The 27,306-nt window shown below is 38.5% G+C and overlaps 2 protein-coding genes across 4 annotated transcripts in view; one reads left to right on the top strand and one right to left on the bottom strand.

The window, feature by feature from the left end:
- The window catches only part of POLR3G (RNA polymerase III subunit G), a 41,725-nt gene extending 33,668 nt beyond the window's left edge, over window positions 1-8,057 (bottom strand). Inside the window, exon 1 of one of the 3 annotated variants that reach the window (XM_025389255.1) lies at window positions 7,798-8,057. The gene's annotated coding sequence lies outside the window, so the exon portion shown is untranslated. Of the gene's footprint in view, window positions 1-7,096; window positions 7,254-7,797 lie in introns of those variants that run through there. The other 2 variants (XM_025389253.1, XM_025389254.1) reach the window with 2 other exon arrangements.
- MBLAC2 (metallo-beta-lactamase domain containing 2) lies at window positions 7,344-26,481 on the top strand. The gene is made up of 2 exons (XM_025389252.1): window positions 7,344-8,277; window positions 23,136-26,481. The coding sequence occupies exons 1-2, from the start codon at window positions 7,824-7,826 to the stop codon at window positions 23,519-23,521; spliced, it is 840 nt and encodes a 279-aa protein (XP_025245037.1). The 5' UTR covers window positions 7,344-7,823; the 3' UTR covers window positions 23,522-26,481.
- The last annotated feature ends 825 nt before the right edge of the window (window positions 26,482-27,306 follow it).

The following is a 27,306-nucleotide window of genomic DNA, read 5'->3' as shown; positions in this document are numbered from 1 at the left end:
CAAGATATAAAAAAGACATGACATTTTACTTTCTTCTAAACTGCAATTGTTTTCCTTTTTTTTTTCTGTCTATTTGTCTAAAAAACTAGGTCAGTGCCCTGTACAATGCTTCTTAAACTTTAGGTACAAGAGAATTACCTAGGAATCTTGTTAAAATGCAGATTTTGAATCAGTTAGCCACAGACAGAATCTGAGAATTTGCATTTTTATCAAGGTCTCAGGAGACATCAACTGATTTGTAAAGCATACTTTGAAAGTAGCAAAGCTATACAATTTCCCATATTCTGGATTTGACTGATTTATACCTGAGATATGGTTTAACATATTCCTCTATTCACTGGGTGTATTTCCAATAAACAGGTAAACTAGAGGCTTAGATTAGGGTTTGATTTTTTTTTTTTTTTCAAGAATACTTAAAAGGATGCTCTCTCTTTCCTTCTGCATTATATCAAGATGAACATAAAGTCTCCCTCTTGGTATTGATCAGGCTGGTCATGGGTTCAGGTGTTGGTCTATTTCATTAAGTATAAAGTGTCCATCAGTTTTCACCTAATGATTTTAGCAGTCACTGATGATCACCACCTACATCCATTTTTCCATTATGAATTGCAAAATGGTGGTATACAAATTTTATCATTCTTTCTGTTTTATTAATTGGAATTCCACCAGGAATCAATTTCTCTTATCTATTATTTAGTTACCTTAAAATAAAGTTCATACAGTAACTGTATTTATTTTAAGAGCCAAGCTTATTCCAGCTCTCCACATTAAAAAAGCAGGAAAATATCCAAATGGACTTGTTTCAACTGCTGAGTCACTAAGACATACGCTGAGCCTAGAGAAAGCGTATCTCCCAAGTATCCAAATTGCTGAGCAGAAGGGGTCACACCTTTCACTCTAAGAAACAATTACAAGAGCCCACTAGCCCTACTCAAAACCACTGGGCTGCACTCCAGTCCAGGATCTGCCACTACTTAAAGATTAAAAACAATTCCAGGTAAAGTTTACCAGACTTTCCTGATCATAAGAATTAACCAGAGGACCTGCTAAACACACAGTCCTAAGCTTTCTTCAAGACCTCAAACCTACTATACCAGAATCTTTGGAGGTGGGCCCTGGAAAAGTTTGGAAAACTCACTCTAAAAAAAGAGGATACCAGCTAGCACGGCTTCATGGAATAGCTCTTGAAAAATAACAAACTTTACTGATTCTAAATTTCCATTTTTAATCAAGCAATCTTTGGGTGTATGAATTGCTATCATTAGCGAATGTACCACCCTTGACAGAAAAGTTTCCTAGTTTGTTGACACATTTAATAATTATATGGCATTCCAGTCTACAAACCCATCTCTTTAAGTTTAGTTTTCATGAATTCATTCCCCTGTACACAGAGGAGCTGATAAATTCATTTTCTTCTCCTGCAGAGCTCAGAGAGAGTCCCTGGATCCTGGTAAATATATCATGAAAGAAACGACCTACAAGTGAGACTGTGGTTGAGTTAACTCACACTGCCTCATTCCTTTTTCAATACATCAAACTCTTGAATGAAAAAAAAAAAACTCTTGAGTTTTAGTGCTTTCTATATTTCCTCATGATCCAAATCTTTCTCTACTTCATATGGCCCAATTTCACTGAGTCACTCATTCAACCAATATTGAGCATTCCAGGCACTGTGCTAGGAGCCAGAGAGCACTGATCAATGCCTTCCTTCTAAATGTCACTTTCTTTGCAATTTTTGTACCATAATCCAGCTCAGTCCTTTTTCACCTCACTTCTGATTAACTGCAAACTTTGTGGTATCCCTTCTTCTTCCTGTTTAATTTATGGATCCACATTACTCATTCTAAAGCAGAGTTTTGATTCTGCTACTCTCCTCATCTTCCCTCTTGGCTAATTGAATTAAATCCAAACTCCCTATTTACTCAGAGCCCTTTTAAGATGGTTGCACCCTATTTTCCTGACTCACTAGTCTATAGTCATTTCTTGAATACCAGTCTTTCCACTGCAACTTACTCCCTCTGCATCCCTGACTTGCTACATCCCTTTTTACCATAAAAGCCAGTTTAAGTCCCCAGCAACCACAACAGTCACTTCATCCCACATTGCTCTTGGAAAGATCCTCCTGTTAAAACACATAGATTAAAAAAAAAAAAAAAAATTCAGGTGATACATGTTACCACACTCATCAGTTTTTAAAGAAATAAAGAGAATACCACTTTTGGGAAATGGACCTTTTCCAAAGGAGAGGAGTTTCACCTATGTTTTTAGTTTGTTGTTTGTTTGTTCCCACCCCCCCCCCCACACCCCCCGAGATGGAGTCTCTGTCGCCCAGGCTAGAGTGCATTGGCGCGATCTCAGCTCACTGCAACCTCCGCCTCCCAGGTTCAAGCAATTCTCCTGCCTCAGCCTCCAGTGTAGCTGGGATTACTGGTGCCCGCCACCAAACCCGGCTAATTTTTGTATTTTTAGTAGAGATACGGTTTCACCATGTTGACAAAGCTACTCTGGAACTCCTGGCCTTAGGTGATGTGCCTTCCTCAGCCTCCCAAAGTGCTGGGATTACAGGGATAAACCACTGCACCTGGCTGTTTGTTGGTTCTGACTGTGTTAAGTAGAGATTTTATCCTCCCTACTGTCTATTAAGTAGAGATTTTATCCTCCCTACTGTCTAGCATAGTGCTTCCTATATAGCAATAGCTCTACGATTAATGTCAAGCTTACCCTATTTGTGCACTGTGATTTGAGGAGCAAATCTACCCACAGAAGTACAATTCAGTTAGCCCATTATTAAGGCTTTTTTTCCCCCTTTCTTTGAGTGGGACCTACCTGCACACTGGAATCACTGGGAGGTTTTAAAGAAAAGAAAACCCAGGATTCCCCCCAGAACAATAAAATCAGAAGCTCTAGAGGTACTATTTAAGCATCAGGACTTTTTAAAGCATTCCAGGAGATTACAGTGTGCAACCCAAATTAAGAACCACTGCATTTTTAGTAGAGACGGGGTTTCATCATGTTGGCCAGGATGACCTCGATCTCTTGATCTCCTGATCTGCCCGCCTCGGCCTCCCAAAGTGCTGGGATTACAGGCTTAGCTGGGCATGGTAGTACACGCCTGTAGTCCCAGCTACTCAGGAGGCTGAGGCAGGAGAATCACTTGAATCCCGGAGGTGGAGATGGCAGTGAGCTGAGATTGCGCCGCTGAACTCCAGCCTGGGTGACAGAGTGAGACTCCCTCTCAAAAAAAAAAAAAAAAAAAAAAAATCCGGGCGCAGTGGCTCACGCCTGTAATCCTAGCACTTTGGGAGGTCGAGGCGGGCGGATCACGAGGTCAGGAGATCGAGACCATCCTGGCTAACACGGTGAAACCTCGTCTCTACTAAAAATACAAAAAATTAGCTGGGCGTGGTGGCGGGCGCCTGTAGTCCCAGCTACTTGGGAGGCTGAGGCAGGAGAATGGCGTGAACCCGGGAGGTGGAGCTTGCAGTGAGCCCAGATCACGCCACTGCACTCCAGCCTGGGCGACAGAGCAAGACTCTGTCTCAAAAAAAAAAGAACCACTGCAGATTAAACCTCTCATTTTACAGAAAAGAAAAGTGACACCCTAAGCGGTTACTTGATTACCTAAGGATGCAAAGCTAATTCCTAACAAAAGCAGGACAGCTTTAAGGCCTCAGAAAACCTTTCCACTATTCTTTCATTTGCATTACACTTCAGGAAGCATAGTCTAGGCTGGTTAGAAGACTTTTTTAATCCCAGGGAGGTCTTTATTCAATGAAGTGAATTAATAACTGCAAAACAGACTCAATTAAAAATGTAAAATCAGTAGCATTGCCCCTTCCATTTCAGGATGTCTCCTGAAAATTCCTATTCAGAATTGTTCTGAGAGGTTTAAAAATGGGTATAGTTTAAGCATCCAAGAGATGAAATAAAAAAGTCAATTTTAATCAACTACAAAAACAACCCCTAGCAGATGCTGAGCTAATCTCTGAAATTCCTCCTAGTTCTAACATTTTATGAGTTATGATGTAACCGAAATGTCTTGTCCTCCACGTTTTACACAGTTCCTTGTATACAATGAGGCAGGAAAACAGGGTCTGGAGGCAGGGAACAAAAAGGCTGATTCACACTTCAGCTATGACAGGAAATACCCTCTTCATAGGGCATATGCCAAGTAAATGACTTTGTAACTTTACTTCATCCTCTTCGTTTACATAGGGTGTACACCAAGTAACTAAATGGAAACCCCTAGAGGGTATTTAAACCCCCACAAATTCTGTAAGGGGACCCTTGAGCCCATATGCTCCACCCACTCCCTCACTGGAGTGTACTTTCATTTTCAACAAATATCTGCTTTTGTTGCTTCATTCTTTCTTTGCTTTGTGCATTTTGTCCAATTCTTTGTTCAAGACGCCAAGAACCTGGACACCCTCCACCAGTAACAACATCAGCTCCATCAATAAATGCACAAACAGATAGAAGCAGACACAGAAGCCAGAGGAGGCAGCGAAAGTTAAGTCACAGTATTATTCCTGATGAATGACCCCTAAATTGCTACAATCAGGATAGGTATCCTGACCTGTCTACTTCCAATCCCCCATCTAAAAGTAGAGGTTTATCAGCTCTGTTCTCTCTCCCATGTTCCGTTTCTTCCACCTCTGCTTCAGTTCAGACTCTCTCATCTTTCACTTGGACCTCTAAAACAGAACAAATAAACTTCCTGTGGCCGGACTCTCCCTTTCAATCCACTCTGCAGTCCAGGGTATCTTTCTGGAATACAAATCTTGACATGTGACTCTCCTTAAAAGAGCTTTGGAGTCTTTCTGCCTCTCACTACATGCACCCCACGCTGTGGCCAAATCAACCAGTGCATGCCTGGAGTGCCCTTCCTGCCACATCCACCTAAGCCCCAGGTTCTTTTCAGATGCCATGCAAATGACACTTTCTCCATGACAATTTCTTCCACCCTACATGGAGATAGGCCTCTCCCTTCTCTGTGTTTCCCAAGTACTACTCTGCTTTTAAGCCCTTTTTACAATCATGTTGTAACTGTCAGCTCTTATCTGTCTCCCAGGGAGGCTCTTCAATCCAATCAAGTATTTATTAAGCACCCTCATCGTCAGGCTGTCTTCTATGAATTGGGAATACAGTAGTGAGCAAAACAAAATCTCTCCTCTCATGAAGCTTAGAGTCTGAGGTAAGAAACTGACAAAATATATTTTATAGGAAATGTCAGGAAGTGACAAGAAGAAAAATAAAGACAGGAAACATGGATGCTATTGTGGAAAGGGTGGCTGAAGAAGTCCTCTCTTATTCAGTGATATCTGAGCATAAGCCTGACAAAAGTAAAGCAAAGAGCCATGCAGAGAATTAAAAAAGGATATCCAGTGAGATGTGGGATGCAGGCAGAGGGACCTGGAAGTGTGAAAGTCTCCTTGGAAACTTATTCTCCTTTTTATGTCCCCATTACTAACCAAAGCCCGGCAAAAGGCCAATGATTATTGCGCAAATTATTGCTGAGCTCATGGCCTGGTAGAGATATCACTCCATTTCACCACTAGTGGCTCACTTCTGCCTAGAGAAAAAGTACCCAGACTACTGAGGGCCCTATATTACTCTGCTGAGAATGCCCTAAAAGTAGTCTTTTAAGGCCAGCTCAAAAGCCACTCCTCAAGAATCCCTTCCATCTGTATTCTTATTGAATCTAGTTTTTACTTTATCTGTGGTACATACCCTGTAATGCTTTATCTTCCAAGTAATTGTGTACAGACATTATCTTCCTTCAAACTCCTGAGATTCCAGATTATGACCTTTTTACACAATTCTGTTCATGAATTATCTAGCTCAGCGACTTGTGCATAAGGATAGCCCCCAACTGAGTAACCAAATAATCTCTACCAAGATTAGCAAAGTATTTAGAAAAGCTGCATGCCCACCAAAGACTTCAGGAGGGTAGGAAAAGAGGGTATACCTCTCCTTCCATGAAGGCTTATTAGTAGTTGTCACAGTAACGGTTTTCATAATTCTTTTGTAATGCTGTCTCATGAGTCTCCTTATCATTTTTCCTGGCTAAGTTGGGAGGTTAGTCAAGTTCTCAAGGGAATTTCTGAAGCCTAAATAGATGCTTCTGGCCGGGTACAGTGGCTCATGCCTGTAATCCCAGCACTTTGGGAGGCCGAGGCAGGCGGATCACTTGAGGTCAGGAGTTCAAGACCAGCCTGGTCAACATAGTGAAACCCCATTTCTACTAAAAATACAAAATTAGCCGGGTGCAGTGGCGGGCGCCTGTAATCTCAGCTCCTTGGGAGGCTGAGGCAGGAGAATCGCTTGAACCCAGGAGGCGGAGGTTGCAGTGAGACGAGATTGCGCCACTGCACTCCAGCCTGGGCAATAGAGACTCTGTCTCAAAAAAACAAAAAACAAAAAAAAACCTAAATAGATGCTTCAATAGCTGGGAAGTGGGGAGTGGAGACAGTGACCTGATGTTAACAGAGCGGATGATTTAAGAGGCTGGCAGGGCCACACCCAGTCATTATTCACTTTTCCCGTCCTTACCAGGTGCTCCTTTTCTCTATTTGAGCCTTTCTACCAACTCGCGTTTCTCTCTTCCAAGGACAGACCAAATCAAAAAAAAAAAAAAAAAAGAGGGTGGATACAGAATTTTATTTTTTAGAAGAAAAGACAAACCATATTAACAACTTCCTTCCCTACGATATAAAATGCCAACAGTTACGAAAACAGATACTGAACAGTCGGTCCTTAGCTGCAATTTGCGGCAATGACTAGTGCCTCAACAAATCATAAAGTCACTGGATTCGGAAAATAACCTACTATCAGTAAGAGCATAAATACCCTCCTAACTCACTGCAAACAGTCCCAGGAGTGGAGACTGGGTAAGATCTGGAAATTCGACTTAAAAAAATTCTGAAGGGAGCAGGACAAGGAGGGGAGGTACCAAGCTATCTCCAAACACCCCTCAACCCAGAGGCGCTTTAATGAATCTCTACCCCCGACTTCCCCCACAACTTCTCCACATGCCCCTTTAACTCCCCTCTACCCTCACCACCCCTCCCAAGTCTTCGATTGCTTCCTCGGTTACCTGTTCCCTAAGTCTCGAAGCTTGGGCAAAACTCTGCAGCCGAAGCGCCGGCCGGCAAGTAAGGGGTGCTGGCAGAGAACACCGGCGCTCCAGTGCCGTTCGTTCCACCTCAGGAGAAACTCGCACCGCCCTCCACGCGGCCCCAGGACCGCGGCGTGAGCCCTACCAACTAGCCCCGCCCACTCCCTAGGCAGGCCCCACCCCCTCGGCAAAGAGCTTTTTTGCCCTTGGCAGGCTCCGTAGTCTCCGTACAACCTGCTAGGCCCCACACTTTCTGCGCCAGCTAGGAGTGCGCGCCGTGGGGAGCCAGTGGGTGGGCGGTCCTAGCGCTTCCCACCCTTGCTCCGGGCCTCTGCTGTCACACGCCCGGGGTGGCGAAAGGGTCGCCACCTGAGTCTCCATTCTGCTGCAGTGGTCCCTGCGTTACAGCTCCCTCGTGGTGCGCCTGCCGAGGCTGCGGTAGCTCCTGCGCCCCCGTGCTGGTGGCGCAGTCTCTGCTTGCTGCCGACCTGGCGGGAGGGTGCGAGAGCGCACGCTACTGGCAGCGTCGGTCTGCGTCCTTCCTCCTCCTGTTCTGACTCCCGCATCCCCCGCCCCCGCCTCACTCAACGCCTCCTCCCTGGCTGCAGGCAGACGGCTCCACACAGCCGCAGCGCCCGGTGTCTACACAGCCTGTGGGAGACTCGCACGCCCACACTCACCCCGCCTGGCTGCATCCCTGCCCAGCATGTCGGCGCTCGAGTGGTACGCCCACAAGTCTCTAGGCGATGGTATCTTCTGGATTCAAGAACGCTTCTACGAGTCGGGCAACCGTGCCAACATCTGGCTGGTGCGCGGCTCCGAGCAGGACGTGGTGATCGATACAGGCCTGGGGCTGCGCAGCCTCCCGGAGTACCTGTACTCTTCCGGCCTCTTGCAGGACCGCGGGGCCAAAGAGGACGCGGCGCGCCGGCCGCTGCTTGCCGTGGCCACCCACGTGCACTTCGACCACTCCGGCGGCCTCTACCAGTTCGACCGGGTGGCCGTGCACCACGCCGAGGCCGAGGCGCTGGCTCGCGGGGACAACTTTGAGACCGTGACCTGGCTCTCCGATAGCGAGGTGGTGCGGGCGCCCAGCCCCGGCTGGAGGGCCAGACAGTTCCGGGTACAGGCGGTGCAGCCCACCCTCATCCTGCAGGATGGTAATGGGCCCCCGCGGGCGCGCGCTCTCGTTAAGGGAGGGTATTGGGAAGAGACTGTCCGAGTGCCGCATGTTGCAGACTTGCGTGGCCATAAAGGGGATTATTTTGGCACCTCGCAGAACCACTTCTGTTACACCCTTCCCTAAGTAAAAACCTACTTGACCAGAGCCAAAGCCATCACAGCCTTCCCTGCCAGAGGCCAGCTCTGGCACTGTGTAGCAATTCCGAGTACTTCTTTGAAAGCCGGCACTACCCCTCCCTAGCCAGTTTCCTGAGTCGGCTGTAGTAGTAACACTACAGAGACTTGTGACTGACTAGGGATTTCTTATTCTTTCCCTAAGCACCTACCCGACATTTCCAGGAGCTTTCGTAGTGAGTAGACTTTTAAGGAATGACGCCCCACGGGGAGTGCATGTCATGATCTGTGCTTTTGAGAACTGCGGACTTCATCAGCTTGGTCACCACCGGGTATGGGCAGTTCCCACCTGTAGCCTTAGAAAGTCATCAGACCAGCGATTCCAATCCGCTAATGCGATTGGAAACCTCTCAGATAGGTTTCTGTTCTTGATGTTGACTCACGATTGCAAAAGCTTAATAGTAATCATAAACGTAGAATATGTCTGAGTCTAACTCAGATTATGACAGATATCTGGTCCGGCTGAAAGCAAAGCCTGAGAAAAATCAATAAGGAAGTAATTTTCGGTAGAGGTAAATTATGTGGACTAATGCATAGGTAGCCATGGTCCTCTTTGGCTCTGTGAAAGACAAATATAGAATTCAGAGAGAAATTCATGGAATGAAAATAGATAGATTAGGGCCTCAGCCCATTTCCCTACGCAAGGACTTAAATAATTGAGCTAATTTGCCACATCAGCAATATTTGGTATATTAGTTTTCTATTTTCTTTTTAGTATACTTTTGATTTCATTTTATCCTCACAACACATTTAAAGTGAGGCCACTGACCTCCCAGTTAAATGGCTTGCCTGAGACAGATCATGATAAAAGCTAGGATATGAATCTAGGCACAATAGATCAAGGCATGCAGAACGTACATAAATCCTACCTCATAAATATATGATGATAATTCTGAGTAGAATGTGAAAGGCCCCTTCTTTCCTTTAGTGTGAGACCATTTTAATTACCAATTTGGTTTATTAAAACATGCCTCTATATAGTAGAAAAAGCCAGTTGCTGCAGTATAGTGAAGCTCACTTTATGACCAAACAATATGGCAAATAATGAAATATTTTACAAAAATCAGTTTATCTCACAGATGACATCTTATTCATTTGAGATATTTTAAAAATTGCAGTATTATATTGTACTACTTATCGGTGCTAAAAAAAAAAATTGCAAGATTCTGTACCTCAACCCCACCCAACAAAAGTCTTCATTAAAGTTTTAAATCTAAAATTAAAAAAAAAAAAAAAACTGGTTTAGATGGGAGTCTTACATTATCTGACAATATGAGATGAAAGTACATGTACATTAAATTTTAATTTACATTAAAGTCACACCTAATTACTGTATTTCTTGACAAAAATGGGTACTTTTAGGGGTAAGATTTCCATGCAGTTGATGGGTATTCAGACTAAATTCTGACACCCGGACCAAAAATGTTTACATTAGTATTAAAATACACTTAAATTATTGAAAAGAATAAATTACTTTTGAAATTGACTTTTGATTCTGTATCAGCAATGGGAAATCAAAGGTGAAAGAATGATAGGGATTGTTTTATAGATGAAGAAAGAACCCATGTAGGCCTGAGTATCATGCAAGAGGTCACATCGCCCATCTCGGAAAGAGCTGGGACTAGAACCCAGGTTTCCAGTTGATGGTAGAATCCTAACATTTTAGGAGCTGAAAGGGGCCTGCAAACTACTTGTGTGGTACTTTAAGCCTTTAAAAGGGTGAAAAGAAAGCTTAATGTTTACCAGACACTTTGAAGGTGATAGTACTGTGTTATCAAAAGTTGTTTTTCATGAGGAGCTGGATGCCCCATCCTCTCAAGCAGTGTCTACTTTCCTCTCTTCTCAAGAATATTAATTTCCCATATCTTCTGAATGATGTGGCTTGCTAACTTGCTGTTAACATAATCCAGATGCCTGGGAGGATACATAAAATATTTGTATTAAAAATTTGTATACAGTTACACACATGAACAGCATAAAGTATTCATTGCTTTGGTAGAATGCAAGGAGCTGAAATCATTTATTACATTTCCTTTAATGAATTGATGATTGCTTGTCATGGAGAAGCAAAAATCTGTGCACTGTATCTCTAACCCAAAAGCCAACTTGTAAATGAGGGACAAGGAGAGAATAGCCATATAATCCAGTGCATTATCTGGATGAAAAAGCAACTCGCCTTATTAATAGTGAAATGGTTATCTTCCTCTAAGATAGCAGTAGACCCTAAATTGACATAGCACATACCTCTTGAGTGGGCATACATCATTTTGCCCATTTTTCACTAAAGTGATACAAAGTTCTGGCATTGTGATCCCTATTACATACATGTTTAAACCATATGCCCAGTGTCACCAAGATATCTCAGAGGCGTGATTTCAGGTGGACTTAAGTCATTTGCAGAGGCTAAAACAGGTTGTAGGAAGGTAGTGAATTGAACAGACACATCTAATTTGGCTCTCTTCCGAAGCACCATTAATGTACTGTAAAGAAACCGTGATTTAAATGTAAATCCCCATTGGCTGGGGGAACTGTTTCGGATGCTAGAAAGTAGATGTGGTGACTAAGTTAACAGTTTTATACTATGCCAGCAAAGGGAAATTAAGAGCCAATTCAGTTTCCACCGCAGAAGCCTTAAAAAACACAGGAATTAGCAATAGGCAGTACCTCAGTGGCGGCAAAGGGAAGAAGAGTAAGTAGAATTTTTTGAAAACCTTTTAAGAAGCTCTTAAAACTCTAGTGAATGCCCCTCCCTCTCCCATCCAATTAGTTTATTCTCTAGGGATAGTAAAACAAAGGAGTTTCTTGATTGAAGGATGCCAAATTACTATTGAGCTTAAGGGCTCAGTATGGAAAACAGGAGAAAGAAAGAGTGTGTTTGTGTGTGTGTGTGTCCGTCCTACTAGTTTCCCAGAAGGATGAGAGCCAGGCCTTTCCCCACCCAGGTAGGAAATTAGAAAAATGTTATCTAGGGAATCTGCCTCCTAGAGGAAAGACAAAGATACCAATGTAGAGGAATACCTAAGAAATCCTGGCCTCTTTCTCTACTGTGAAGCCTCAGTTACCAGGCCCCATGCATGTGCTGCAAGCAGCCTTCTTGTCCCCCCTTCTTTTTTTAAATTGATACCTAATAGTTGTAATTACTTGTGAGGTACGTGTAATATTTTGATAAATGCATACAATGTAATGATCAAATCAGGTTATTTAGAATATCCACCACCCTTCAAACATTTATGATTTCTTTGTGTCAGAAACATTCCAAATCTTCTAGCTATTTTTAAACATACAGTAAATCCTTATTAACTCTAGTCTATCAAACGCTGGAACTTATTTATTTTGTCTAATTGTATTTTTATACCCATTAACCAATCTTTTCATTCCCTTCCCCCACCCTTTCCAGCCTCTGGTAACCACCATACTAGCACTACCTCCCACATATGAGTGTGAACATGAGGTATTTGTCATTTTGTGCCTGGCTTATTTCACTTAACGTAATGCCCTCCAGTTCCATCCGTGTTGCTGCAAGTGACAGAATTTCATTATTTTTTATGAGTGAATAACTCCACTGTGTATATTGTCCCCCACTGTCTTTATCCATTCATCTGCTGATGGACAGTTAGGTTGATTCCACATCTTGGCTATTGTAAATATTGCTGCAATAAACATGGGAATGCAGTTATCTCTTTAGTATTCTGATTTCCTTTCTTTTGGATGTATATACCCAGCAGTGGGATTGCTGGGTCATATGGTAGTTCTATTTTCAGTTTGTTGAGGAACCTTCATACTATTTTCAATAGTTGCTGTACTAATTTACATCCCCACTAACAATGTACAAGCATTCCCCTTTCTCCACATCCTTGTCAGCATCTGTTATTTTCTGTCTTTTTGACAATAGCCATTTTTACTCATGCCCCCGAACTCTTAAATAGGCAACCAAGCATTATAAAAAAAATCTGAGAAAATTCTCTAACATGAGATCAACTATTAAACAGCATAAAGCAAGTCGAGAGTGGGGAACTATCATCAATATCATCAGGGGATAAGACAAGCTATTGCATTCAAGATACCTAAGAGTCAATAAGGATGCTTTAAAAATAAATAGTAGAACAATATTCACCAAAAAAAAGCTCTTGGAATTTAAAACATCAGAAATTACGCAGCAGTAGGTCTGGAAGATAAAGTTGAAAAACTTACTAAAGAGCAATAAAGGAAAATAGAAACCAGGAGAGAAAAAGACTAAAATAAGTAGAAGGATCAGTTTGGAAAATCCAGCCTTAGAATAATGGATGCAGAGAGAGGACAGAGACAGTGAAAGAAAAGAAATAGTAGGGCAGCCGAGTGCAGTGACTCATGCCTGTAATCCCAACAATTTGAAAGGCCGAGGAGGGCGGATCATCTGAGGTCGGGAGTTCAAGACCAGCCTGGCCAAGATGGTGAAACCCCATCTCTACTAAAAATACAAAAATTAGCTGGGTGTGATAGTGCATGCCTCTAATCCCAGCTACTCGGGAGGCTAAGACAGGAGAATCCCCTGAACCCTGGAGGGAGAGGTTGCAGTGAGCCGAGATCGTGCCATTGCACTCCAGCCTGGGCAACAGAGCTAGATTCTGTCTCAAAGAAAAAGAAAAAAAAAAAAAAATAGTAGAGGTAGAGGTAATCCAGTAATATATCACACAATTAAAGGATATAAATTTTCCAGATTGAAAAGGCCCACAGAATTCACAGGACAATAGATGAAAACACATCCAAACCCAAGCATGTTACTGTAAAATTTCAGAACACTGAGATCAAAGAAGATTTTACAAGCTTTAAGAAATGTAAACAAAAGAGTTATGTACTCAGAATAGAATGGTTTTGGAGCTAGCAAAGAAGAAATCTTGCCTTCCAATTTGAATGAAAATGATTTCCAATCTAGAATTTGATATCCCACTATTAATCAAGTTCTCAAATTATTTCCCACATACTGTTACTTAGAAAGCTACTAGGATATGCCCCTTCAAAATAAGGGAGTGAACCAAGAAAGAAGTAATATAGTAAACAGGAAATATAATTCAAAAGAAAGCATCAGGAAGATGCAACAGGTGACACTCTAATAATGATAGTATCCCAGACTTAGAGGGTCCAGATCAGAGCAGTTGAATCATAATTCTTTCTCAGGGGGATGTGATGGTATGTGGAGAGTGGGGAGTAAAGAGAACTAAAAATCCTATTTCACAGTGAAGTCAATGGCTAACAAAATTTTAAAACCAAGAAATAATACATGCATAAAATCAGAGTATACCCAATTGATAAATATGGAAATGGAGTATAACCATTATTTAGAGATAGCTATATCTGGGAGAGGTAACTACCAGAAGAAATAGCTGAGATTGTTAAAAGTGGGTGCATCATGGAAGCAAGATTGGAGATAGAGCAAAAATGGGGCAAGTAAATTTTTTTCTTACATTTTAAGCCCCACTGAAATACATTTTAAGCCCCTCTGAAATATTTTATTTGAAATATGCCCATATATATTTTTGTGTATAAACTGAAATTTTAAAAGATAGAGGATGCCGTGTTGGAAGAGGGTATAAGAGAAGTCTAGAAGGACTGGAATCTGGACAATTAAATCAGGATGAAGTTGGAAGGATTTTGTGTATGTGTGTGCTTGAGTGTTTATGATACACTTCATAGGCATTTCTGGTTCTTGTAAGAGAGGTGCTCATGAAATTCTATGTGTGAGCATTATCAGTATATTGAAAGCATTTTTAAAGCCACAGGATAATGGCAGAACTAATGATATTCAGCAACCATGGCCTTATTGGTTGCTTATAGTTGGTATCTATTTTGATGGGCGGGTACTTACATTTTATCTATTGCTAAATATTTTAATATCACCTGGATATAACCAAAGATCAATATGATTCTGTCCCTGAATTGGTAATTCTCTGTAGCTTCTTTTTAGGATCAGTCTTCTCTTACATTTAACCTTTCTCTATGTTTATTAAACAGTTGGTCTCCAGTAGCTCTATTACTAAATCAACTTAGCAATAATTTATTTGCCTTACCTGCCAGTCATACAGGAAATGGTAGTGGTTTGTAATCACTAGAGGTGCCTTAAATCTGGACTAATTATCCTATAAAGGAATTCTGGTCCCTTACGACTGGAATGTGAAGAACTCTGGAAGTGTCCGAAACCATCTTAATGTCACTACTGGGATTCAGACAAGACAAAGTGGGTAGATGAAGCAGCAAACGAGGCTCTGCCCTGACGTAGATTTCAGCTACCCAGGACAGATGCCAGCTGGCTTTTTGCTCTTGTGTCCTGGCAGTACCATCAGGACAAAAATTCTTTCAGAGAATTTAGCCCTATGATTATACAGTGCTTGGCATCATCCATTAGAAAAGTCATTTAGGCATGATGACAGTGGTTCTAGATCTTTGGTATGTAGGAGCTTGTTAAAAATAGCAAGTTCTAGGCTTTAACACCTAAGTTTGGATGCTGTAGGGCTTGTGTGTGACAAAGGAATCCTTTAACAGTCCCCAGGTGATTCTGATGCAGAAGTTCTGCATACCATAATTTGTGAGATATTTTATAGAATTACATTGCATAGCATTGTATAGTGCAGTTATGGCTATGCAGTATTTTACTTCATCCTTCTTTACATGTTGTCATAACTGAAGAGGCAATGCTGCCTGAGCAGTAGTTCTCAAAGCATGGTCCTCACCAACAGCTTTAGTGTTGCCTGGGAGCTTGTTAGAAATGTAGATTCTCGGGCACTAGTCTTATCAGTGCAGTAATTGGGGGTGGGGCCCAGCAGTCTGTGTTTTAACAAGCATTACAGGGAATTCTGATGCACACTAAAGTTTGAAAACTACTAGCATAGTTCCTTGCTTCCCAGACTTTCTTTCCCATAATCACCTTGGTTGTTTGTTCAGCATACAGATGTCAGACTCTTCCCCAAAAGATTAATTCAGAAACTTTGGAGTGGGTCTAGAAACGTGTGTGTTTAACATGTATTACAGGTGATTCTTATTGTTACCAGCAGTGAATCTATATGGGTCTGCAGCAATCTCACTTCTTGCCTCCCCAGAAGAAAGACTTCGACTGAGGGGCAGAAGGCAGAAGGAGAGACCGAGGCAAGTTTTAGAGCAGGAGCGAAGGTTTATTAAAAAGCTTTAGAGCAGTAATGAAAGGAAGTACACTTGGAAGAAGGCCAGGCGGACAACTTGAGAGATCAAGTGCGCAGTTTGACTTTTTGCTTTGGGGTTTTATATGTTCTCATACTTCTGGGGTCTTGCATCTCTTCTCCCCTAATTCTTCCCTTGGGGTGGGCTTTCTGCATGTGCAGTGGCCTGCCAGTGCTTGGGAGGTGAGCGCGCGCAATGTGTTTACTGGAGTTTTATACATATTCACTTGAGGCATTCTTCCCTTACCAGTTGAATGTCCCTGGAAGGTCACATACCAGTTAAATGCCGTTTTGCCTCTTAATACACATGCTTGAGCCCACTCACCCACCTCTTAAAATCTTATTGGGAAGATGCTGATCACCAGTTTCAGGTGTTTCTGTCTATTGGGAGACTGCTTTACCCTGGCATGAGCTGCAGCTGATTGAGAGAGAGTTTCAGCAATCACCTGACCATCACCTGACATTGCTGATGTGTGTGTGGGGTTGCGGAGATCCCTCTCCTGCCCTGCTTATGCCTGACCGTTATCACAGGCAAATTCTAGAAGTCTGGATTAGATTTGTTTTTCAAACTACTGCATGCATGAAAAACACCTGGAAAGCTGCTACTACTGCTACTGCTACTGGTCTTCAGATCATGCTTTGAGCAGTACTGTTGTAGAGACAGATCAGTTCACAATGGAAGGGGAAAATGATACAGATAATGACACAAATGGCTCTTCAAAAGCAAATAATTGGGAATTCAAAGTATTAAGAAAGGCCGTTTGGAAAATTGTTAAGGCTCTTGACTTTTGCCCAAAGGACCTTCTGTATGAGAAGAAAATAGCACTTTACAGGGCATAATATTATTACATTTCATCTCACTAGGAACTGTGGCCACAGTAGATTAGCAAACTACCAAAGAGACTCTCTACTGATTAAATTTAATAAAACTTTAAAATGAAATTCTAACCAAACTGTTTTCCATTTCTCACTATGTACTGTAAAATTTTAGTCCTTTCTACCTGCCCCCCTGCAAAAAATTCAGTCCGTTTTAAATCATCTTATTTAAGTACTAATGATTACCAAATAACAAGGAATTTCTTTACTCCTAAATTCAGAAAAGAAATAATGTGAATCCCTGGGCTTATAAAGCAAAAGCCAGAAGTACCAGCATATTCAGAAAATGTATTTGAAGCATTATGCTTATGTTTAAAATTACTGAATTTTTTGCATTCAGTTCTATTATATCCCTTTTAATAGCTTTTTATGAATTAGATATAATTCATATACCATAAAATTCACCCATTTAACATGTATAATTCAGTGGTTTTAATCTTTTCAGTTGTACATCCATTGCAGTCAATTTGAGAATATTTTACCTCTGAAACAAATAGCCCCTTCTTTTAGCCATCATCCCCCTCAACATCCCCAGCCCCCTATCCCCACCCCAGATTTGTCTATTCTGGACATTTCATTAAAGTGGAAAAATACAACGTGTGGACCTTCACAATTGCCTTCACTTAGCATTATGATTTCAAGGTTTATCCATGTTGAAGGGTGAATCAGTACTTCATTTATTTTTATTACCAAATAGTATTTCATTTTATGAATATGTATCATATTTTAATACCCATTTATCCATTGATGTACATTTGGATTGTTTCCACTTAAATCTTTTTAACAGCTTTATTAAGGTATATTTACACACCATAAATATACCCATTTTAAGTGTATGGTTTGATGAATTTTAGGAAATGTATTCATACATGCAACTATAACCACAATTTAGTTCAAGAACACTTCTGTTAACCCTGAAAGTTTCCTCCTGCTTTTTTTTTTTCAGTCACCTACTCCCACCCCTGGCCTCACTGATCTGTTTTGTGTTGCTGTAGTTTTGATTTTCTGAAAATTTTCTATAAATACAATCATGCCATAGATAGATAGATAGATAGATAGATAGATAGATAGATAGATAGATAGATAGATAGTGTCTTTTTTGGCTTCTTTTGGATATTCATCCATATTGTGGCATCTATTAATAATTCATTCCTTTCTATTTCTGATAAATATTCCATTGTGTGAATATAGCATTTTATGTATCTCTTCACCTATTAAAGGTAATTTAAATCTTTCCAGTTTGGAACTGCTATGAATAATACTGCCATGAACATTCCCATACAAGTCTTTGTGTGGATGCATGTTTTCATTTCCCTTAGTAGACACCTACGAACAGAATTCCTGGGTCATATTGTAAATGTACGTTAATTTTTTAAGAAAGTGCCAAACTGGTTCTCAAAGTGATTATACCATTTTATATTCCTAGCTACAGTGTGTAAGGGTTCCAATTTTTCCAAATCTTTTTCTTTTAAAAAAAATTTTTATTTCAATTGGTTTTTGGAGGAGCAAGTGGGTGTTTGGTTACATGAATAAGTTCTTTAATGGTGATTTCTGAGATTTTGGTGTGCCCATTACCGAGCGGCATACACCGTACCCAATGTGTAGTCTTTTTTTTTTTTTTTTGAGACGAAGTTTCGCTCTTGTTGCCCAGACTGGAGTGCAATGGCATGATCTTGGCTCATTACAACCTCCACCTCCTGGGTTCAAGCGATTCTCCTGCCTCAGCTTCCCAAGTAGCTGGGATTACAGGTGCCCGCCACCACGCCCAACTAATTTTTGTGTATTTAGTAGAGACAGGATTTCACCATGTTGACCAACCTGGTCTTGAACCAATGTGTAGTCTTTTATCCCTCACCACCCCACACCCTTTTCCCCAAGCCCCCAAACGTCAGTGTATCATTCTTTTGCCTTTGCGCCCTCATAGCTTAGCTCCCACATAATGAGTGAGAACATATGATGTTTAATTTTTCATTCTTGAGTTCCTTCACTTAGAGTAATAGTCTCCAATTTCATCCAGGTTGCTATGAATGCAATTATTTCATTCCTTTTTATGGCTGAGTAGTATTCTGTGGTGTATATGTGTGTGTGTGTGTGTGTGTATGTATCACATTTTATTGTTGATTGATGGACATTAAGATGGTTCCATATTTTTGCAATTGCAAATTGTGCTGCATTTCCATGTGAAATTTAGAGTCAGACTTTCAGTTTCTTCGAAAAAAGATCAAGATTTTGATTGAGATTATGTTGAATTTTTACTGGTCATTACAGTAGCCACTAGCCATGTATGACTAGCAAATTTAAATTAAGATTACCAGATGTGGTGGCTCACCTGTAATCCCAGCTACTTAGGAGACTGAGGATGGAGGATCATTTAAGGCCAGGAGTATAAGACTAGCCTACGTAACAAAGTGAGATCTTGTCTCTAAAAAAAAGTTGTTAAGTTAGCTAGGCTGGTGTCATATACCTGTAGTCCCAGCTACTTGGAAGGATCCCTTGAGCCCAGGTGTTCAGGGGTTACAGTGAGCTATAAGCAGGCCATTGCACTTCAGCCTGAGTGACAGAGATTCCATCTCTTTAAAAAAATAATTAAGATTGGTTAGAATTAAAATTTTAATTCCTTAATTGTACTAGCTTTATTTCAAGCACCATTAGCCACACCATACTGAACAGTATTGAGAACCAATATTTCAGTCATTGCAGAAAGTTTTCTTAGGCACTGTAGCTACTGGAAAAATTGGGTTACATTACCATCATAGCAATATTGAGTCTTAGTGATATTGAGACAGTCAGTAAGCATAGCCTATCTCTCCTTTTATTTAGGTCTTCTTTAATTTCTCTTGACAGTGTTTTTGTAGTTTTCATTATACAGTGTTCATATATTACAAAACATCTTTTGCCAAATTTTTTTCTAAAGTATTTTACTCTTTTTGATGCTATTTTGAGTCAAATGTTTTAAAATTCATTTTTGATAGTAATTTGTAGCATGTAGAAATAGTTTATCTTTGTATGTTGATCTTGTATCCTGTGACATTCCTCAACTTGTTTTTTAGTTCTCTAGCTTTTTCCTACTTTACGTAGGATTTTCTGTACGTAAGATTATGTCTAAATAAAAACAGATTTACTTTTTCTTTTCTAATCTGTGTGACCTTACTTTCTTTTTCTTGGCTTATTACACTGTCTAGGATCTTCAGTATAATGTTGAATAGAAATGGTAAGAGCAGACATCCTTGCCTTGTTATCTTAGGAGACTTTCTATTCAAAGAGGTATTACCTATAGGTGTTCATAAGTGACCTTTATCAAGTTCAGGACCTTCCCCAACTATTCCTAGTTTGCTGGAAGTTTTTATCATGAATGAGAATTGGAGTTTGTCATATGCTTTTTATGTATCTATTGAGATAATCATATGGCTTTCTCCTTTATTAATACAGTATATTACACTAATTTATTTTCACTAGCTCAACCAAACTTAATATTTCTGGGATAAACTCCACTTTGTCATTTTCCTATTTATAAGTTGCTGGATTTGATTTGCCAATATTTTGTCAATAATTTTAAGACTGCATTCATTAGGTATATTTGTGTACAGGCTTTTGTTTTGTTTTGTTTGAAAGAGTCTCCTTTTGTTGTTCAGGCCGGAGTGCAATGGTGCCATCATGGATCTCTGCAGCCTCAAACTTCTGGGCTCAAGCAATCCTTCCACCTCAGCTTCCTGAGTAACTGGGACTACAGGCACAAAACACCCTGCCTGGCTTTTTATTATTATTATTATTAATTTTTATAGAAACGGAAGTCTCATTATTTTGCCCAGGCTGGTCTCGAACTCCTGGCCTCAAGCAATCCTCCCACATGTTGCCAAAGTGCTGGGATTACACAAGTGAGCCACTGCAGCAGGCCTGATGTTGTTGTTATTTTAATATATTGTCTTTCGCTTTTATGAGGGTAATAACTGAGTTAGATTTCTCATCTATATTCTGAAAGTCTTTATATGGGTTGAAATTATTTAGGGTTGAAATTGTCCTGTTTTAAAATGATTGACAGAATTGATCAATGAAGTCTTCTTTGAGCCCAGACTTTTCTTTGTGGGGAAACTTTAAATTGTTAATCAGTTTATTTGCTTGATACACCTTTATTTAGACTTCATTTCTTCTTGGATCACTTTTGATAATTTGTCTCTTTTTAAGAATATGTTCATTTCAAGTAAGTTGTCAAATCTGTTGGCTTAAAATTGTTCATAATATTCCCTTATTCTCCTTTTAATTTCTTCAGGGCCTACAGTAATGTTCCTTCTTTCATTCCTATTTTAGCAAATTGTATCTTCTCTAATTTCTTCTTGATTTGTCTAGCTAAAGGTGTACCAATTTTGTTGTAGTTTTCAAGTAAATAACTGTTGGTTTCATCTGTTTTTCTTTGTTGGTATTTGTATTCATTTATTTTTGCCCTGTCCTTTATTATTTCCATTAACACTTACTTTGTGTTTGATTTGCTCTTCTTTTCCTAACTTCTTAAGATAGTAATTTGATTATTGATTTTAAACATTTAATCCTTTATAAAATAAGTATTTAAAGCAATAAATTTTCTTTTAAGTACTGCTTCAGCTGTATTCTATACATTTGGATATGTTTTGATTTTGTTTTCATTCATTCAAAATATTTTTATATTTCCCTTTGATTCATAAACTATATAGAAGTTTGATGTTTGCTTTACATATATTTGAATATTGCCTATATTTATTTTTTCTTCCTAATTTGTTATTTTTTGCCTATTAAAAACACATAATAAGGTTGGGCATGGTAGCTCATGCCTGTAATACAGCACTTTGGGAGGCCAGGGAGGGAGGATCACTTGAGGCCAGCCTTGGCAACATGGCAACCAGCCTGGCCAACATGGTGAAACTCCATCTCTACTAAAAATATAAAAATTAGCCAGGCGTGATGGCACATGCCTGTAATTCCAGCTACTCAGCCGGCTGAGGCACAAGAATTGTTTGAACCTGGAAGCCAGGAGGTTGCAGCGAGCCAAGATTGCGCCACTGCACTCCAGCCAGGACGAGAGAGCAAAACTCTGTCTCAGAAAAAAAAAAAAAAAAAAAAAAAAGACTACACGTTATCAATTTTCTGTTCATTTTGTTATTTGTAATTTAATTATGTTATAGTAAGAGAACATACTTTGTATGATTTTATTCCTTTTACATTTATTGATTCTTGCTTTATGGCCTAGCTTTATAGCCTGTTGAATATTTCAACTGCAGTTGAAAAGAATGTGTACTTTGCTATTTTGGAGTAAAGTGTTTTATTTTTGTCAGGTCAAGTTGGTTGATAGAGTTGTTCAGGTCTTCCATATCCTTTTTGATTTTCTGTTTACTTATTTTATGAATTACACAGAGAAGAATGTTGAACTCTCCAAATATAATTGTTGAATTGTTTATTCTTTATTTCTGTTTGTTTTTGCTTCATGTATTTTTGGTGATATTTTAGGTGCATGTACATTTATAATTATTTGTCAATGTATTGATTTAATGCATATTATCATAAAATTAGTAATATTCTTCATGTAAAAATCAATTTTGTCTTACATTAATATAGCTGCTCTAGTTCTCTTAAAGTAATATTTAATATGGTTAAGCTTTTCAACCTATTTGTGTTTTTGGCCTTATAGTTTCTTTCTTGTAGGCTGCATATATCGTGATTTTTAATCCAGTCTGACAATCTCTGCCTTTTTATGTTTACCAAATCCTGGTTATTACACCATTTTGATTCTTTTATTAATTTTTTAGCTATATATTTTTAAATTTTTTCTTGTGTATGTGCTTGCACTAGAGATTACAGTATGAATCTTTTAATTTACCATGATTTACTTCAAGTTTATACTAATGTAATTCCAGTGAAACAGAGCAATTTTGCACCCATGTAGCTCCATTTCCTCTCTGCTGTCGGTAACTGAAGTCTGAGATTTAACCCTATTTGCAAGTTAGCCTGCCAGAGTTTAAAGTATTATGACAGAAGACTTGAGGTTCCTGGGTCAGAGATTATGGAGATTATTACTCACATATTAGAGCATCATCATTTATATCAATTCCTCAAGCCCTAATTCTGACAGGGTGATACAACAAGAGGCAAAATACAACAAAATTCCCTAGAGCAACATTCATTAATTGTGTCAACAGGATACTGGTACCATAGATGTTCTGAAAATTAAAAGTTTCATGATCAAATAATTTTGAGAAATTGTACAACTATATCTACTTTGTGTATATCCACAGTATACATCCATATAATAAAAGCTCAAAGAAGTCTTTCTGAAAAGAAAGCTGCTGAATTTTCTTTAAACTGAGAGTTCCTCAAATTATTTGACCACATAATTACCTCCTTTTCATTTATGTCTCATGATAGCCTGTAGAAATAGTGTTCCACATTACTTGCTTTGGCAAACACTGGTCTAGCAAACAATAGGAATGAACCATAGGCAGTTTATTTTAAAATCATCATTAAGAAATACAGTATTTATGAAATAAAGTGTCATCCTTCCCAATTTCTTTGGAAGCATACAATGCTCTTCTGTGCTTTAAATGCTAAGTCAAGTATACAACATGTTTATTTGTAAACTCTGTTTCCATTTGTAGGGGATGTGATCAACCTTGGTGACAGACAGCTCACTGTTATGCACATGCCTGGTCACTCCAGGGGCAGTATTTGCTTACATGACAAAGACCGAAAAATTCTCTTCAGTGGAGACGTCGTGTATGATGGATCACTGATTGACTGGCTCCCATACAGCAGGATAAGTGACTATGTTGGGACCTGTGAACGTCTAATAGAATTAGTGGACAGAGGTCTGGTAGAGAAGGTGCTTCCCGGGCACTTCAATACCTTTGGTGCTGAAAGGCTTTTTCGATTGGCTTCTAACTATATCTCAAAAGCTGGGATATGTCACAAAGTTTCTACTTTTGCCATGCGATCTCTTGCAAGTTTAGCTCTACGTGTAACAAATTCTAGGACCTCACCGTAGTATCTATACTGATAATATATTTTGATTAATTACATACATTAATTCATTCTGTACTATTTAACTGATTAATAGTGAGCATTTCATGAAGTGCTTTTTATACCACTATTATATATCAGAGAAAGATTGAGAATGAATAAGCCAAAAAGAAAATTGTTAAATTGTTTTCTTTCTTCTAAGAAAGAAGCCATTTAATACGCTTATACTTTGCCAAAGCTGTCATCTTGTAATGTATGCTCTAGAAATGACATAAAGGTTTATGGGGAAGTAAAGAGAGATTCTGTGGCAAGAGAAAGAACTGCTCCTGCCTCTGTTTGTCTTGTTTTATTTCCTAGATGACCTAGGAAAAAAGGCATATAGAGTATTATGTTTATACTTTAAACTTGATATTTTTAGTGTATTATTTAAAGATAAAGATTCTTGGGTTTAAAATACATCAGAATTAATATGAAGTAACACTGAGAATGACAGCTAAAACGTTCCATTGTTATCGTCCTGAATTTTTTATGCTTCATTTCATTTATTTATTCTTTGTGTAATTATAGCATACATGACATGTAATATAACTTATGAAAAGTACAGTGAATTTTGCTTTATTGCAAAGCTTTAAATATAAATTGCAGAGTGCTTCAGTATAAAGCTACTATATGTTGTTGTTTGTTATTGTGTAAGTAATATTTTCAATTATGAAAGTGAAATGCAAATGTCTGTAATCTAACTACAAATTGTCAGATTCTTAAAAGGACACTGTCAGGCAAATTTGAAAATATACACATTGAGAATAATTTTTTATTATTATATCCTATTTTAATATTAACAGCTATTATAAACAAAATTTTTCCTGTTAAATAGCGACTTCAGTATTGTGTTATGTTTTACAGTATTAAAACTACTATGAAGATCTGCAACTATTCTTTTACTTAACATGCATATGTACTACAGAGGGATTTTTAAATTAATTGCAAAATGTGCATTAGCTATTGACTTAGAGTGAATTGCCTTTTGTATCCTGATTCACAACACCTATTCCTGTTCAGTATTCTTTGTCTTGAATAGAGAAGTCTACATTCGTAAAGTCATAGAAAAGGTTATACCACTATTTAGTAAAATGTTTTAGTTTGGTGCTCTTAATAATTTGTTAAAAGGCCTTTTAGAATATTTCATAAAGGGTTTTAAACAGTTTTTTCCCACTGCCTTTTTATTACTGACATAACTAAAACCAAACTGAAATCACTTTGGAAATCAGATTTTTTAATGTTAGGAAGATCCAGCAATTTTGGTTTCTGAAAAATTATGAAACTTTTCTACCCTACAGATGCCCAGGTTGTTTAGTTTTTTATTCATTCAACTCACACACACATAAACATATACATACACAAACACAACCCCACATGCAAACACACACAGTCACATATATACATGTGTAGCACAGCGCTAAACACTGTGGAGGCTTAAAAAAGTCAAAGACGACATTATAGCTAAAAGTTGAAAGCACACAAAATATAAATAATAGTATATGCAAGTTAATGTACATTATAAGTGCATGTAAGGGACATAAATGGAGGGGTGTGAACTTTGGTTAGGCACAGTTTACTGAAGGAGGGGTTTTTGAATCAAATTTGGAAGGATGAGCTTGTTAGATGGTCAGGGTAGGAAACAAAACAATCCAAGAACAGGGATATAAGCATTGCTAGTCTAGAATAGTCTATTCCTTGTGAAAATATAAATTTAATTTTCAGGAATCCAATATATTCCAAACACCAGATATTTAGCATGAGAAAAATTGATTTGTGATTGTGTATATGAGTCATTCTTAATGGGAGACAAGCTGAACTGCCACATGCCACCAAATGAACCTTTACTTCAATCAAAAAGGAGGGTATGATTGGTTCAATTATATTAATAGGATATCATGGGCATTTCTCTATGATGGTCATTCAAGGCAGTAGGTCTGTTTCAACTGAGTGCAACATTGAGAATAATGATTTGGTTCAGGGCAACTACAAATAATCACTTACTAAGCCTTAAATAAAGCCATTATTTTTATATCAGTAGCACAAAGGAAAACCAAAAGTCCTTAACCATTGATCATTTTTATCATATTTTAGGCCTTTTTTTAAAAATCAGGGTATAGTAGGCACTAAGTTTTCTTAGGAAATATTTAAACCTGCTGAAGGATTTATTTATAAAAAGTGCAATTTTTCAAAACACATTGATTTTTTTTTTTAATTTCCCAATTTTTTCAGTTTTTTGAATTGTACCACAACATGGAACTGTGATATTTTACTATTACTTCAATGTGAATAAATTGGGTAAAGTGTATCATTTATTGAGTGCCCATGCTGTACATTTAAAATATGCTTTATTTAATTTAATCCTACTCCCAGCACCAAAAGGTAATTGACCAGCCTCAGACAACACAGTTTTGGACAAAGCTGGTAACTGAACACAGGTCTGTCTGCCCCACACTTCTCTTTCTCTTATATCTGCACAATAGCAGAAAATTGGCAAGGTGTATTTTTATTTTCCAAGATGCCACATGTGCCAAGAATAAATCAAACGATGCTAAAGCATAATAATAACATATCTTTAAAAAGCTTTTCAAAATATATTTTCATCCTGACAGTGACCCTTGTAACTTACGATTTTTGGAAATACTAGTATGTAAGTATAATACAAAGTTGTCAAAATGTTAAGACATTTAGAAGTAATTTTATTATTTATATTGTTAATGCTTAATCATTGGAAATTCATTTCCTTACTTGATGTTTTCTTTCAACTGGGAAGCCTAAAACAAACAAAAACCTTGTGTGTTATCCTGATATAGTTGACTAAATGACTGTATTTGTTCTTATATGGATAGTAATATGAATGTGACATGCACCAATTGTCCTATTATAATTTTCAGATAAATGTAACTAAGCATTTGTGTAATAAATATTAAAGTAGTCATTTTATTTCAATCTATAATTGATATTTTTATAACATTAGCAAGTTTCCATTTAATTTCTTGCAAGGATATTTCCTGTACAAAGTGCAGTTTTGAGAAGTTTATGGTCAATAAGACACTAAATTAGTGAGAAAGAATAGAGAACCCAGAAACAGAAAAATACTCATATAAGCCTTTTGTAATTAAGAAATATGACAATTCAAATCAATGGGTAAAAGATAGACTGTGCAATAAATGTTACCATTGTTGATGTGGGAAAAATGCCCCTGCCATTATAAAAGTAAATTCCAAATGGGTTAAAGACCTAAATGTGAAAATCAAAACCACACATGTATTAAAAGAAAATCATATTTAACACGTTGGAATGGGGAAGATCTGCCTTACATAGACACAAAAAGCAAAATTACATCAAAATTGTAAATGTCTTAGAATTTAGATGAAATAAAGTTAAAAAGAGATTTTTAAAAAATCACAATTTGTATAACATAATTTAACAAATATAAAGAATGCCTACAAATCAGTAAGCAAAAGATAAACTACTGTAAGGGAGGAAAGACCTTTCTTCTCCCCTCTTCAGTTCTATAGCTGTGGCTGTGAATTAAACTGACAAAAGACAGATTAACAGGAGAAAAGCATAAGCATACAAATTTTATTTAATGTTAATATTTTTATGTGTACACACAGGCCTTCATGACCCATAGAAGCAGATAGGCCTGAGCACTTATATACCATTTCAACAAAAAATGACAAATTGTGGAGATGTGACAAGACAAAGGAAAGTGGAGTTTTGGCTAAGGGTGGTAAATTGTGGGAAAGTGAACAGAAAATATATGGGAGA

This window comes from Theropithecus gelada, chromosome 6, assembly GCF_003255815.1.
Source record: "Theropithecus gelada isolate Dixy chromosome 6, Tgel_1.0, whole genome shotgun sequence".
NCBI classification, from domain to species: Eukaryota; Metazoa; Chordata; class Mammalia; order Primates; family Cercopithecidae; genus Theropithecus; species Theropithecus gelada.
This window is presented reverse-complemented; position numbering and strand designations above follow the sequence as displayed.

Bases quoted from the DNA above. Each gene is read 5' to 3' on its own strand.
- MBLAC2 (XM_025389252.1), top strand. From the start codon at position 7,824: ATGTCGGCGCTCGAGTGGTACGCCCACAAGTCTCTAGGCGATGGTATC. The intron at 8,278-23,135 runs GTAATGGGCCCC...TTCCATTTGTAG, and splicing joins CACCCTCATCCTGCAGGATG to GGGATGTGATCAACCTTGGT.